This window comes from Convolutriloba macropyga, chromosome 2 (assembly GCF_964194025.1).
Source record: "Convolutriloba macropyga chromosome 2, txConMacr16.3, whole genome shotgun sequence".
Classification (NCBI taxonomy): Eukaryota; Metazoa; Xenacoelomorpha; order Acoela; family Convolutidae; genus Convolutriloba; species Convolutriloba macropyga.
In genome coordinates, this window is record NC_134469.1 from 71,377,888 (window position 1) to 71,390,873 (window position 12,986).

Sequence of the window (12,986 nt, forward strand, 5' to 3'; positions counted from 1 at the left end):
CGCCAAAAAGTATACATAAAGCTCTGGCAAGACAGTTTTATTGATAACACTAAACACTAAACTAAAGTTGAGAAAAAAGAAGACAAGAGCACGCTAAAGACGTATCCTCATGTATGAAATAAATGTTTTCCTTTTATACGAGAAAGGTTTTTTAATCTTATGAACTCAGACGACGACGAAATAAAGTAACGTCTATTTTATGAGAAGAATAAATTGTACTAGTTCTCATTCCGTGATTTTTCAATTTCAGTGATTTTTAGACCTTATGTTACACCCTTACGCGACCCAAGTCCGTCTGACCAAAGCTATCTTGGGTCACGCGACACTCAACATGGAAAGAACTTTACTAAAAATATCGAATCTTGATTGAAATGGATCTTTTTATTTAGATAATCGAAACAAACCTGCACAATTGGCACCATTGAGTGAAAAGTAACCAGTTTGACACGTACAGGTGAAAGTACCCACACTGTTTCCACAATTTGAGTTTGAGCCACAAATGTCTGCATCGTTTGCACACTCATTCACATCTAAACGTTCTCAAGTTCGGGTCCTCATTAAAATGCCGTAAAATTGCCATTTTGCTCTTGAAAATAACCATGGACACTGAAGTCATTTATGATCCCGACTAAGGCGCGTTTAAAGTTGTAGTGCATTTGCAAATCTCAAGCTGATTCTCAAACCATAATAAATTTTCCTAATTCTTAAATTTTTTTAAAATTCTTAAATCTTCATCGTGGCACTCCAATATATTTTTCAATTTTAGCAAAAATGATTTTCTATCCTTTGCAACTATATTCCTTTCAGAAATCAGTAGCAATTTTTCAATTAGCAAATAGCAATCTAGCGGCCATCAAAGGGGAATGATGTGCTTGTTTTCTCCAATTTGCAATGGTTGCCCTACCCAGGCTGAAGTGTGCGCTCGAAATTGTCCTGATCAGATCAATTCGAGCGATTTTGGGCGCAGAGCAATATTGAGCGCAGGAGCTCACTTGAGTCTGATAATAAATGGCTTCGAACTCATCTGTAATGATCATAAATGGCTTTAAACGCATCTGGGTCTGATGAAAAAACTGTTCAACCGCAACTGGTCTGAAATTAGAAGGTTCGAGCGCAACTGAGTCTGATCAGAAGGAAATTGCTTGCAAAGAATAAAAAAATCCGATCGATTTGAATTAAAACTTCAGACAGCACAGATTGGAGACAGAGACGAGGAAGTGGATGAGAGATCCTAGAGAGTCTTGGTCGAAATTGTTTTTGTCTGCTAACAATTTGACGGCCTTTCACAATGTTCTGCCAGTTTGTTGCCAGGCATATAAACGATTCCAAAAATGAAAGCTGCAGTCTGAAAAACGTCTACTATTTTTTCAACAAGGTTCGAAGCAATTTGAATTTAGCTATAATAAGGTGGCTAGTGACTAGATGCCATTTAGTGAGGGACAATGGTGCAGAATTCTCTGGAGATATAAACAACAGAATATCGATTATGTGCTGAGAGTTATAGATGAAATGGCAGCATCACTTCAGGAGGCACTGCACCTGAATCCACATCACGACAAATTTGGCAATCAGCAGAAGCACCCAACAGTAATAATGATGACAGAAACAGATTTAGCTAGCTCTGCCAAGACCCGACCAAGCACAAGAGCAGAAAATACATCGAGACTATATTTCGTTTGATAAGGAACAAAGAAGAAGATGGAAACATATCGATTCGATGCGTTCCCAGAAAAATGAACACAGCAGACATCTTTTCGAAATCCTCATATGTCTAAATGATGGAATCCTTCGGGGACAGTTTTTAATCAAGCACACCCTACGCGATCAGCTCAATTCTAAGTTGGGATGTAAGAAAATGAACAATAAGTTAAATTATTGAAAATGTAAAATTTGGCTTTCCAGGTTATTTTAGCTGAGAAGATTGTTATGCTCTCTATTTTGGATAGTCATTAAAAGCTAAAAGTTACTGATGTTTAACTCTTTCTTCTCAACTTTTAGTGCTTATATGTTATTATTCATTGGAGAATCTTTTGCGATAAATTTTTGGAAGCAAACCGTTTTTGGACAGATTTGGGGCACTAAGTGCCAATTTGATAAACAGTTGAGGAAAAACAACTGTATGTAAAATTGTGGCTGGTGAAGAAACTTTGCTCGTTTGACGTATGTCTGGCTACAGGAATAAAATCTTGATGAATAAAAATTTTCCAGGGATTGGCTTAGGGTTGTCCAAATCTGAGGTCCTGAGACCACCTACTTCAATGGTTAGCACACTAAGCTTGCAATCAAAAGATGGTTGCTCAAATCCTGTACTGCTCCATTTTCACAAAAGCCGTGCCCTCATAGACCCCTCTAACACGAACCGGATCTCTGTTACATACTTCTTGCGCCATCATTTTTTCAATGCCCTTTCGTTCAAGGGAAATACAAATGGTTTGGTGTTAAGGCAACTCTGAGGTAATTTTGAAGAAGTTATGCCTGTTCACTCCTATTATTTTCATCCCGTATCAATTACCCCAATTGTTTCAGCATTTTCAATTCCCAACATTTTCTTCAATAGGATTCGTGGGGTGTTTGGGTTGAACGCATTGCGGTGTGATATCATAGTCACCATGAGAAACCTTGTTAAAAAATTAGAAGTTTAAATGCATCGGTATGAAAGGAAAAAGAAACCCTAAGAATCATTTCCACTGAAAAAGCAGTTAGGTCCGAATCATTTCTACATTCTTCATTGCCTCTCCCTGTGGAGCAGCTCTAATTTACTGGTTAGATTTTAATAATTTACCTCATTACAGTCTTCTTGACGACACTCCAGGAGCGCGGTAAGGAGCAAATTTGCACTGGATTGTAATGATAACTGTACATAACAATTAACTATCAAACAAAAATGTTTCGTTTTGGCCAAACTGATATTTAATTTATTCGACCACCATCTTTCCGCATATGTGCAAAAACTTTTGCGCTAATCTGCGAAGAATCTCGTTTTGTGCCCGTAATTTTACCTGTACAGCCGACACCGTATGGATATTGTGGAAAGTAGTAGCCCTGGATGCAGTCGCAGCTGTAGTTGCCCTCTGAATTGTCACAATTGGAAGAAATGACATCACCACAGATACCGAAACTGCATTCGTCAATATCTACAGGAAAAGAAGAAGAGCTTGATATAGAGAATTAAATGAAGCCTCACCAGTTGAAATTTTGTTGAAAAACATAAGAAATGATCATTTTTGATCGGTGTTTTTAGCAAAAAAACGGTCAAAGCCCTTATGTTTTTTGACCTGCTTGAGCGTTTTTGATCGTTTTTTCGACATATGAATAGATAGCTTTTCATAGTTTTTTTTAAACTAAAATATTACTGTTTCTGACCGTTGTTTTCAGAAGAAGACCGTCACATCTTTTTCAACAATTACGGAATGCAGACCTCATCCTCTGTTACTGACAGTTCAAACTGATGATACCAGCAAAAAAGAAAATAACTGAAGCGTTTTACTTGGAATACAAAAGAAAAGAAATCGAGAGTTCTTACAAAAATAATACCAACAAAATCAAAACATACCAACAAACAGACGTATCTTGGGTAGGTTTTGTCGATATTTCTCAACACCGGATTTGAACAATAACTACATGATCCGGTGAAAAGTTTGCATCACAGTTTTTTTGCATATTTTTATGCACTAATTTTCTTCGATGAAGATATTTGGAAAATTTAGTTGACTTTTTGTAAGATTTGCAATTCACAGCGGGGAATTTTGTTCACCGCTCGCAGCGCATTCACCGCTATTCTTACTTCTTTTTTCAATTTATTTCTTAGCCCGCAGACGTAATCCTCATGATGATTTTGAACGCGGACCTTTCCGTGCGATGAAATCAAACACAAAAAACTGTCAAAAAACGTGCAAAAACGGTAGTTTCCTAAACAAACTATCAAGAAAGACATTTTCCTAAAAGAACGATCAAAAACGATCATCTCCTAAATTAACCAATAAAAAACTATTGAAAACGATCAAAAGCGGTCATTTCCTAAACATACCGTTCGAAATGCTCAAAACTGATCAAAAACGCTCACTTCCAAAACATACTGGCCGTTTTTGATCGGTCTGGTCAACAGGGGATTTGATAACACAATGCAGGTGTCAGAATTACCCCGAAAAAATATCTCAAAACGATGTACGATATACGATTCGGGAGATACGATTTTTCCGTCTGCTAATACAGCCCCGTACCTAACTCCAAGTGTAAATCAGTACTGGGCAATTGTAAATGCAAGTGTCCCATGTAATATATTTTGCTCGCTTTCTCGCTTGAAATTCGCTTCTTTTCACGCGTATATTAACGGCGCTAAAGTAAAATGTACAACTGTCGTGGTGGCGCAGAAAGGAGGACAAAAGGCTAGGGAGCGTGAGATTGTGGATTAAATCCCCGTACGGAAGTTTATTTTTGCACTCGACCCAAGTCTGACCATTGTAAAATCAGACTGAACGCAAGCCTAACAAGTCAAAAAAAACTTGAATCAGTCTATGGTTCAGTAATGATGAGGAATTGCATTTGTACTGGCCCGGTACTGAAACACATTTGGATTTGGGTACGGGGCAGTCCTTTCATACTGGCTATTACGCCTGGAAAAATGTCAAACCAGTAAACGTTCTAAATGACAGCTCTATTTCAGTCTCGCTGAACTATTGCATGGTACTGCAAAAGTGCAAAAACTTTGCAAAAATTCCAATCTAATGAATTCTGCAACTCAGACTGTTTTACATTTTTTAAATTTGACTATCCGGTTGGATCCAATGTAGCTCCTCTACAACAAAACTTGAGTTTTCTAGGTAAATTTTTACGTTGAAGACTAAGCTACAAAACTTATATTTTCCCAATTTGTTATTGTTTGCTTTTCTGGACAAAGATGACGCAATTTTGTCACATTTTCTCCTTTTACAGCAGTTATTTCTCACTGTGAACAATTGATACTTAACCGTCGGCCATACAGACAGAAGCATAAAATATTTACCGACATCGTACTAAGTTTCCACAATGACCTTGAGCAAGTAGTTCTTCAAGAAACTCTTCAAATGGCCAAGAAGTTTATTGCCCGATGTTTTTTAATTTTTCATGAAACCCATTCCAATTTTTCACAACATATCTGCGCAGGTGTAGTAGACTGCTATGCTAACCCTCTTCTTAATAAGCAATTAAAATTAAAATCAATGAATGCACTTTATCATCAATGAGACCTTTCTTCAGTTCGGTATAATTCACCCGTTCTATAGAGAGAGCGATGATATTGGATAACTTATCCGGCGTCCCAGATCGAGTTGTCAACGCTAAAAAGCGCTTAAAATGTAAGATTGGCAATGAATGCGGTGAAAAAATGTAAGAATCGCAATTTATAGCGTTGAATGCGGTGAAAGAAAGAATTCACAACAATTTCAATTCTTGCAAAAATTCACCGCTAAACTAACCGTTGCAAAAATGTAAGAAAAGCGGTGAAAAAAGTTGAAAGGGGTGAAAAAAACAATTCATAGCTAAGAATCGCAAATCTCAGAGCGGTGAAAAAAAGAAACCACGCGAAGTTCCACCGCTAATAGAACACAAATTCTTTTGAGACAAATTTTAAATGAAACACTGTAATATTTGATGAGAATGCGTTGGAAGTGTTATTGAAATTTCACCGCTTTTACAACAAAAATCCCTGAATTGCGCACATATCTGCAGATAAAAAACAGTATCTAGTTGTGAATATTGAATACTACTCTTAACTTGCCATTTTTGTTCCGACTCACTTTAGTGGGGAAGGAACTATATAATCAAACGGTTTTTTTGTTCAGTCAGTTTTGGCCGATCGATATATTCTTCATAGCGAGTTTTGAATGGTATCATTACAAAACCCTTCCAGCGACAAATGTATAACTAAAATGTTTTTTTAATTATTATTCTTCAACGCGATTATCGAGGTTTAAAATTTTGAGAACATTAGACTGATTTTCGTTGTTATTGTTCACATCTTCCGCATTTTTACGCAGTTTTTTTTGCCTATTTTGCCAAAAGCTATGTTGAAATTTGTAAAAATTACTATCCATTTTTAGTTGCATTCAAGCGAATATTTTTTCAAAAATAGTGAATTTTAACCGGAAAAAGGACTTACCCATATCAAGTCAAAATCATATTCCGAGATCCCCAAAGTATGACAAGCCTAAAACATCAAATATTTTTATTCTAGTTTTTCTGCAGAAAAATTATATTTCCCTCGGTGAAAGTGGTGAGAAATAAATTTATCCCTAAAGACAGCATATCTCACGTCAATTTACTGCACTTTATTCTTTTTTGCGGTGATTTTTTGTGAGATTACCAGTTTTCAGCGCTGAAAATTTAACTTTCACTGCTTCCCGTTGATAGCGGAAAAATATTGTTTTCGCCGCTTAAGTTGTGAAACTAAAAAAAGTCACGGCTAACATTTTTGGATTTTACTTAATGAATCTTATTTCAATTCACAAAAATTAATAAAGAACTATCCGAAAGACGGCGCAGTGGAATGGAAAGTTGTTGACATGCAGGAGGTAAGAGTTTTGAACCCGTTTACGGTAGTTTTTTGCAAAAAATCCGTTGATAGTGGGAAAATTAAAAATTTCACGGCCAAGAAACGCAAATCTTACAAAAATTCACTTCTAAAAACCGAAAAACTTACAAACATTCACCATCAAAAATCGATAAATCTTCACATCTTTCATCGCATTTCACCTCTTTCATCGCATTTGTCGCTTAGAAATAGTGGCGCTTTCAAGTGAAAAAAAGTTTTTCACCGCTATTCACCGCAATTCTTGCATTACTTTTTCAACAAAACCTCGAACCGAGGTGGACTGTGGTGATGTTGAACGTAGATAAAAAAGACGGATGTTTCCATCCTGTTTTTCGTCCCCATTTTCCTTGTCCACACACTGTTACAATAACTGAAAATTGAAAATATATATCGTTGCAGATGCAGACTTTTTTGATAAAGTTTACTTTTAAGAAGCATTTGTCCTGAAGCGTAATGAACTATTTTCAGTGTAATTCGAAAACCAAGTTAACAGAAAGTTGCAAATTTGTTGAAATCATGCAACCCAAAAGCATATGGAGCGAACTGAGCAAACCGTTAGATGGGTGTTTTATTACCAGAGCGATTACAAAATTGTCATAAAAACTCTCATGAAAATTCGTTTTAAACTATCAAAAAAATTAAAATGTTACAAAATTAAGCGTGTGAAACATTTTACAATAAAATTAATTCGGCTCAACTATATGATAATTAAAGTAATATAGGATCTGTTTACATTCTGTGGCCAATCTTTTTGATCTTAGCCAAATTATGTTGAGTTACGTTGAAATCTGTTGGCCAAATACCCTTAGACAAAATGAATTTTCTACCTGGTCTTCAGTCTCAGAACATTTCAACGCCGAACCAGCATAATTCATGAGCACAAACATTGCATGAAATCATTGCATATTCAAAATAGTTTAAGTTTTTCTGCGTGCAGCTTAATTTATTATGATTATATTGAGGTCATAGAGTTCGCCCAGGCTAAATTTGACCTGAATGGGCTGAAATTTACTCATACATCTTTAAATTTACTCACACAAAAGTTTCATACTTTTGTAGCTTATAACTAGTAATTATTATAGTAGTATATACATTAATTATGTATAAGCTAGTTTGCAGGCAATTTCCACAAAGCCTAATTAGCTTAGAGGTTACGACTTGCTACGCAAAGTAAATATTACAAATAACCTCAGCGAAAATCGAGTCGCATTTGAACATAGTATTTTTCATCGAGGAAAATGTTACTCAAAAATTAAGACTGGCTAGTGTAAACTGTGACATGAACAGAGTACTGGCCATCTTATAAAACAGAATCTCTCTACACTGATTCAGCGCTTATTTGCCCTGCCACCAACATCCGGATAAGTACTTTTAATGTCTATCCGCTTGAAGACACAAACTTCATGCTAGACATAAAAAGATTTTTTTGTGTACCCTGTTTTTGCATTTTTTTCTTTAACTCTGCTACAAAAAAACAAATTATTCACAGTTTTTTGTAATTTCAGAGATTTTAGTAGTATACTAAAATGCACGTATTGTCACGGGGGGCACGTCCCCCCCGTGACAAATCGTGCATAACGTTTTGTCATAGGTGGGGACGTCCCCACCCGTGACAAATCGTGCAGTACATTTTTGAGGTCGAAAAATTTTGTCTCTCAATTTTGCCCGGGGACAAAACTTGTAAAAATTTTCTCGATTTGTGCCGGGGACAAAAACTTGTGAAATTTTCTCAAATTTGTGGGGGACAAAAACTCTATTTTTTTGTCAATTTTGTGCGGTGAGAAAAACTTGCCGAATTTGTTCGGTGGGCAAAAACTTACGATTTTTGCCAGCTATTTTGTGCGGGGAATAAAAACTTGTTAAAATTTCACAGTTTTCTGGAATTATTGAAAAACTTTTGCAATTTTTGGGGGTCCCTTAAGTTTGTTTTTAAAATTTAAAAATTCTTAAACCCTTTTTTAGTCAAAAAGACTATTCATGGGTTTTCAAAAGACGGAAAATTTACTAACCTTTTCATTATTTCAATCTCTTGATAAGTTTTATGTAATATAACTACATTTAAACCGAAATGGAGTCAAATTTTGGTGCTTTTTATCCAACATCTGGTTTTGATCCAACATCTGGTTTTAATTTGATAGTTTTATTGCCCATATGTTATCCCAGATTAGGGAGTGTGGGCAGATTAGAAAACCAATAAAATTTAAGTGCCAGGGCTCCAAATTGAGAATTATTGTGTCTGATAAGAAATTTGCAGCGTCCAAGGTGAAAAGAATGCAACTTTGCAGAAAATGAGAAAAAATATACGTATGAAATGAACAAAACAAATGCTCGAAACTATATGAGATGTTCCAAAAAAGTACTGAAAAAAGTGTTTGAAAATGTGCGGTAAAGCAATTCATATACCACAATTGAATGACGGGAGAGTTAAAAATCGAGGAAAAAAAATAGTGTATTTTTAGAGTAAAAATTGTTGTTTTTGAACATTTTTATGCAAAATACTTCCTCAAAAAGCAATTCCATTATGCACAAACTGTTTTGCATTGCAAATGACAAAAAGTGCAGACCAGTAGATTGTGCAAAACAAGGTGTTTGAGGGACAATGCAAATTTGATCACGTAATATAGTGTAGAACTTGGGGAAAACTATAAAAATGACAAAATTTTAACAAGAAAAAGTGATGTCCGACTGAACCTTACTGCGTAACTTAGGCAAAATGATAGAATGAGCAGTCTATTTCCCTTAAATGCTTATGAAAACTAACTTGTATTTTTTTGCGAATGGTATTCTAATTTTTTCTTTACATTAATAAACATTTTTCCTGTTCTGTTTTTGTTCTCCAAAAATCTTCATAGCACTAACAATAACTTAACTAAAGCTGTATGTCTACAGTGTTTATCAATTTAAATCTAATCTGCACTTGTTTTTTCCGACCTGTGATTGGTTGAAAGCTGACTGAAGATTAATTTTAGACTGGTGCATATGACAAAATATGTTTTTGATTTTTGTTTGTTTTGCAAGTTTTGGTCTAGGCTTTTTTGATTGGTTGGCCGAGTTTTAGGAAATATTATGTCTACTACATGTGCCAACATATGTCTTTCACTTCCATAAGTAATTCAGTGTGCTCGTCTCAGACTTTCTTTTTAAATACAAACTCAAACTTGTGACCACACCGTGTCTTTGATAATAAAACAATACGTGTTCAAACATTTGCAAGACGATAATAAAGGCTAAACTCAACTGACCAATCAGAGAAGTGGAGACAACCACACTGAATTGCTTATGGTAATAAAAGAGACCACACCTTGTCTTGGATAATAAAACAATACGTGTTCTAACATGTGCAAGACAGTAATAAAACCTAAACCCGACTGACCAATCAGAGAAGTATTCGGCAAAAATTTCACAAGTTTTTCTCACCGCACAAAATTGACAAAAATTTTACAAGTTTTTGTCCCCCACAAATTTGAGAAAATTTTACAAGTTTTTGTCCCCGGCACAAATCGAGAAAATTTTTACAAGTTTTTGTCCCCCGGCAAAATTGAGAGACAAAATTTTTCGACCTCAAAAATGTACCGCACGATTTGTCACGGGTGGGGACGTCCCCACCCGTGACAAAACGTTGTGCACGATTTGTCACGGGGGGGGACGTCCCCCCGTGACAATACGTGCATTTTAGTATTCTACTGATTTTCTCACAATTTGGAAGCCAGGAGTTTATAAATGCCAATTTTGTGCTCCCGAGTCCAGAAGACCGACTAAAAACGACGCAAGAAATGTTCAATAAGTTCAGTTTTACTTGTCAATAGGTGTGGTCTCACAGATTCGGTATGTTTGGTTGATGAGTTTGGTATGTTCAGTTTTAAACGTAAAAATTCTCGGTAAGTTCAGTCTCTTGCATTTGGCTTGTCGGGGTCTTAGATTCAATAAATGAGTTTTGAACGTAGGAAATGGTTGGTTTTTCCTACACAAAATTTGCGGTTTTTTTGTTTGAAATGTAGTGAAATGTTTACAACAAATCCTCAAAAAAAATTTACTGAAAAATTAAGGCAAAAGGCGAATATTGTTGTTTCTTCTTACCTGAGCAGTTGGATCCATAGATTGTTGAATCATAGAAGTATCCATCTTCGCAAAAACAGTCGTAAAAGAGGTCAAAGTTCACATAATCCACTTCTTTTTTCCCACAAAAACCCAGTTCGCACTCATCAAAATCTAAGGAAAAATTTCCTAATTGATTTTTCATCCCTGATATGGTTGTATACAATTTCCTACATGTATATATTGAAAATTTTTCAATGATCTTGTCATGGTTTCAGCAAAATCTACATGTAACACTGCAAATGCCTGTCAAAATTAATACCATTCAAAGGGACTATAAAAAGTGTAACTATTCGCCCTGTGATTGACGCGGACCCCTCCATGTACGTAGTCCTTATGAATAGCACGTACCTTCATATAAAAAATTTGAAACAATTTTTCATTCTTCATATAAACAAATGAAACAATTTTTCATTCCGGAAAAAGAAATTTCAGCGCCATTTGTTGACCGAATCTAAGTAAGTAGATTGATCAAATTACTTCAGATTTATTTGCGCGTTAGGGAATTTAAAGCAGTCCAATTTATGGGAAGACAATTTTGCCTAACCACTTTGTATTGCCTATCCGCTTTGTATACATTATTATCTCTAGGACGGTAATTTCGGACTTTTGAGAGCAAAAAAGTGAAACCTGCCAAATGGTGGACTAGTAAATTTTTTGCAGTACATATTTCTGAGCCAAAATCAAAATTTCTGGATTTTATTTTCATGTTTTGATAGAAATTAATATGGTTCAACTTGTTCTGAAACATCTCCTTAGCTATTTTCTCATAAATTGTTCTCGTGATTTGGTCGTCATTTAGTTTTTGCAAAAACAAAATGCAAGAAAAATCCTGAATACAGTGTGCATTGAAAACCCAAATTTACAGCCTTCACCGGCAACTTTGAAATCTGAAATGATTTCACTTTCAATAGGTCATTTATAACTAAAAAGAACGAGTTATATCAATGCATGTGAACCCGTTCAAGCTGTTCAACGGGTAATAAACTCGCAATTAAGCTTGATAAATTCCCAAATCGAACAAGTGGTTTTAGAGAACTTTAGTTTTAAAAAAATTATTGTTTATGCATATTTATGGTCATCCTTTCTTAGGTACAATTAATTGTTGTCACACTTTTTCCCTCTTCTTAAGTCTGAGAAAAAATTCATTCCGAATTTTCACAGTATGTTTTTGAGATTGCCCAGAGCACAGCCAGAATTTGATTTTGTATTGTTCAGAGTGTTTTCAGAGAGCCTTTATTACAAGGATTTTTTGCCTGAACAGCGTAAAAAGTGACATGATCATAATCTGTTCATAGTGAAAAAACAGACTGAGAATACTCTGATTCAGCGCTGATTTACAATGTTACTATGATCCAGGTGAATATATCAAAATCTAAGACGGGTGCTACAGCAATGTCTACGAATGCTAAAAACTGAATGCGAAATGTCATAGACAAATTCTATCGAGTTTTCACAGTTTCATTACTGTCGTTCTGAAATTACATCAGGGATTAAAAATTAAGACGTTAAGTGTTTGCATCTAGGTTTGCATCAAGCAACATCAATGTTGGGATTACAATTTACACTAAATAAAGTTACCCCAGTGAAGTGAAAATTGATACACCTTGCTAAGACATGCAAAATCTTGACAGTCTTGACAAAACATGGATTATCTTACCAAGATCTTGATGGGCCGAAAATTCTTGGTACATGTTGATAAAATCTTGCCAAGATCTTATCAGGAGTTTTAAGCAACTTTCTTGATTAAATTTGCCAAGATCATTGTAAAACTTCGCAATAAAAAATTGACTAATTTAAGCAAGGAGTGAAAATTATTTCGATTACGAAGTTAAATATACCTGAAAAAACGTTAATTTACCTGAAACGTTAATGGTTTTTGCCTTGCGTTAACGGACCCTGACTTGCCCTAGCCTAAAATTAAGGAGGCTCCACCTCAACTTCTACTTGAGTTTACCTTGAAAACCATTGGATATTTTTGTTTGAAATTACCATATTTTTAACCCTTAATTTTTATGGTAGACAGAAAAAATCAAGTAAAATTACCTCAAAAATGAAATTAAGAACTTAAGAACTTTTAAATGTCAGTCCACATTTAGGTAACTTCAAAACCGTTTACCTTAATTTTACCTTTAAAAAGTTAACCTTAACTATTTTTATCCTAAAAATTACCTAAAAATTAACTATTAACTACCTAAATATAACTAAAAATTAAATTCGCACTCATCAAAATCTAAGAAAAAATTTCCTAATTGATTTTTCATCCCTGATATGGTTGTATACAATTTCCTACATGTATATATTGAAAATTTTTCAATGATCT

General features: G+C 35.0%; 2 protein-coding genes across 2 annotated transcripts in view; one reads left to right on the top strand and one right to left on the bottom strand.

Annotated features, from left to right (window-relative positions):
* LOC142334674 (ubiquitin-fold modifier 1) overlaps nt 1-12,986 on the top strand; it is a 286,602-nt gene that overhangs the window by 178,650 nt on the left and 94,966 nt on the right. The window lies entirely within an intron of this gene.
* LOC142334983 (uncharacterized) overlaps nt 1-12,986 on the bottom strand; it is a 49,921-nt gene that overhangs the window by 22,149 nt on the left and 14,786 nt on the right. The window contains exons 5-7 of the mRNA XM_075383310.1: nt 10,646-10,777; nt 3,000-3,134; nt 405-530 (exon numbers count right to left, since the gene is read on the bottom strand). Of these exons, the coding sequence (XP_075239425.1) occupies nt 405-530; nt 3,000-3,134; nt 10,646-10,777 (393 nt within the window). The remainder of the gene's footprint in view (nt 1-404; nt 531-2,999; nt 3,135-10,645; nt 10,778-12,986) is intronic.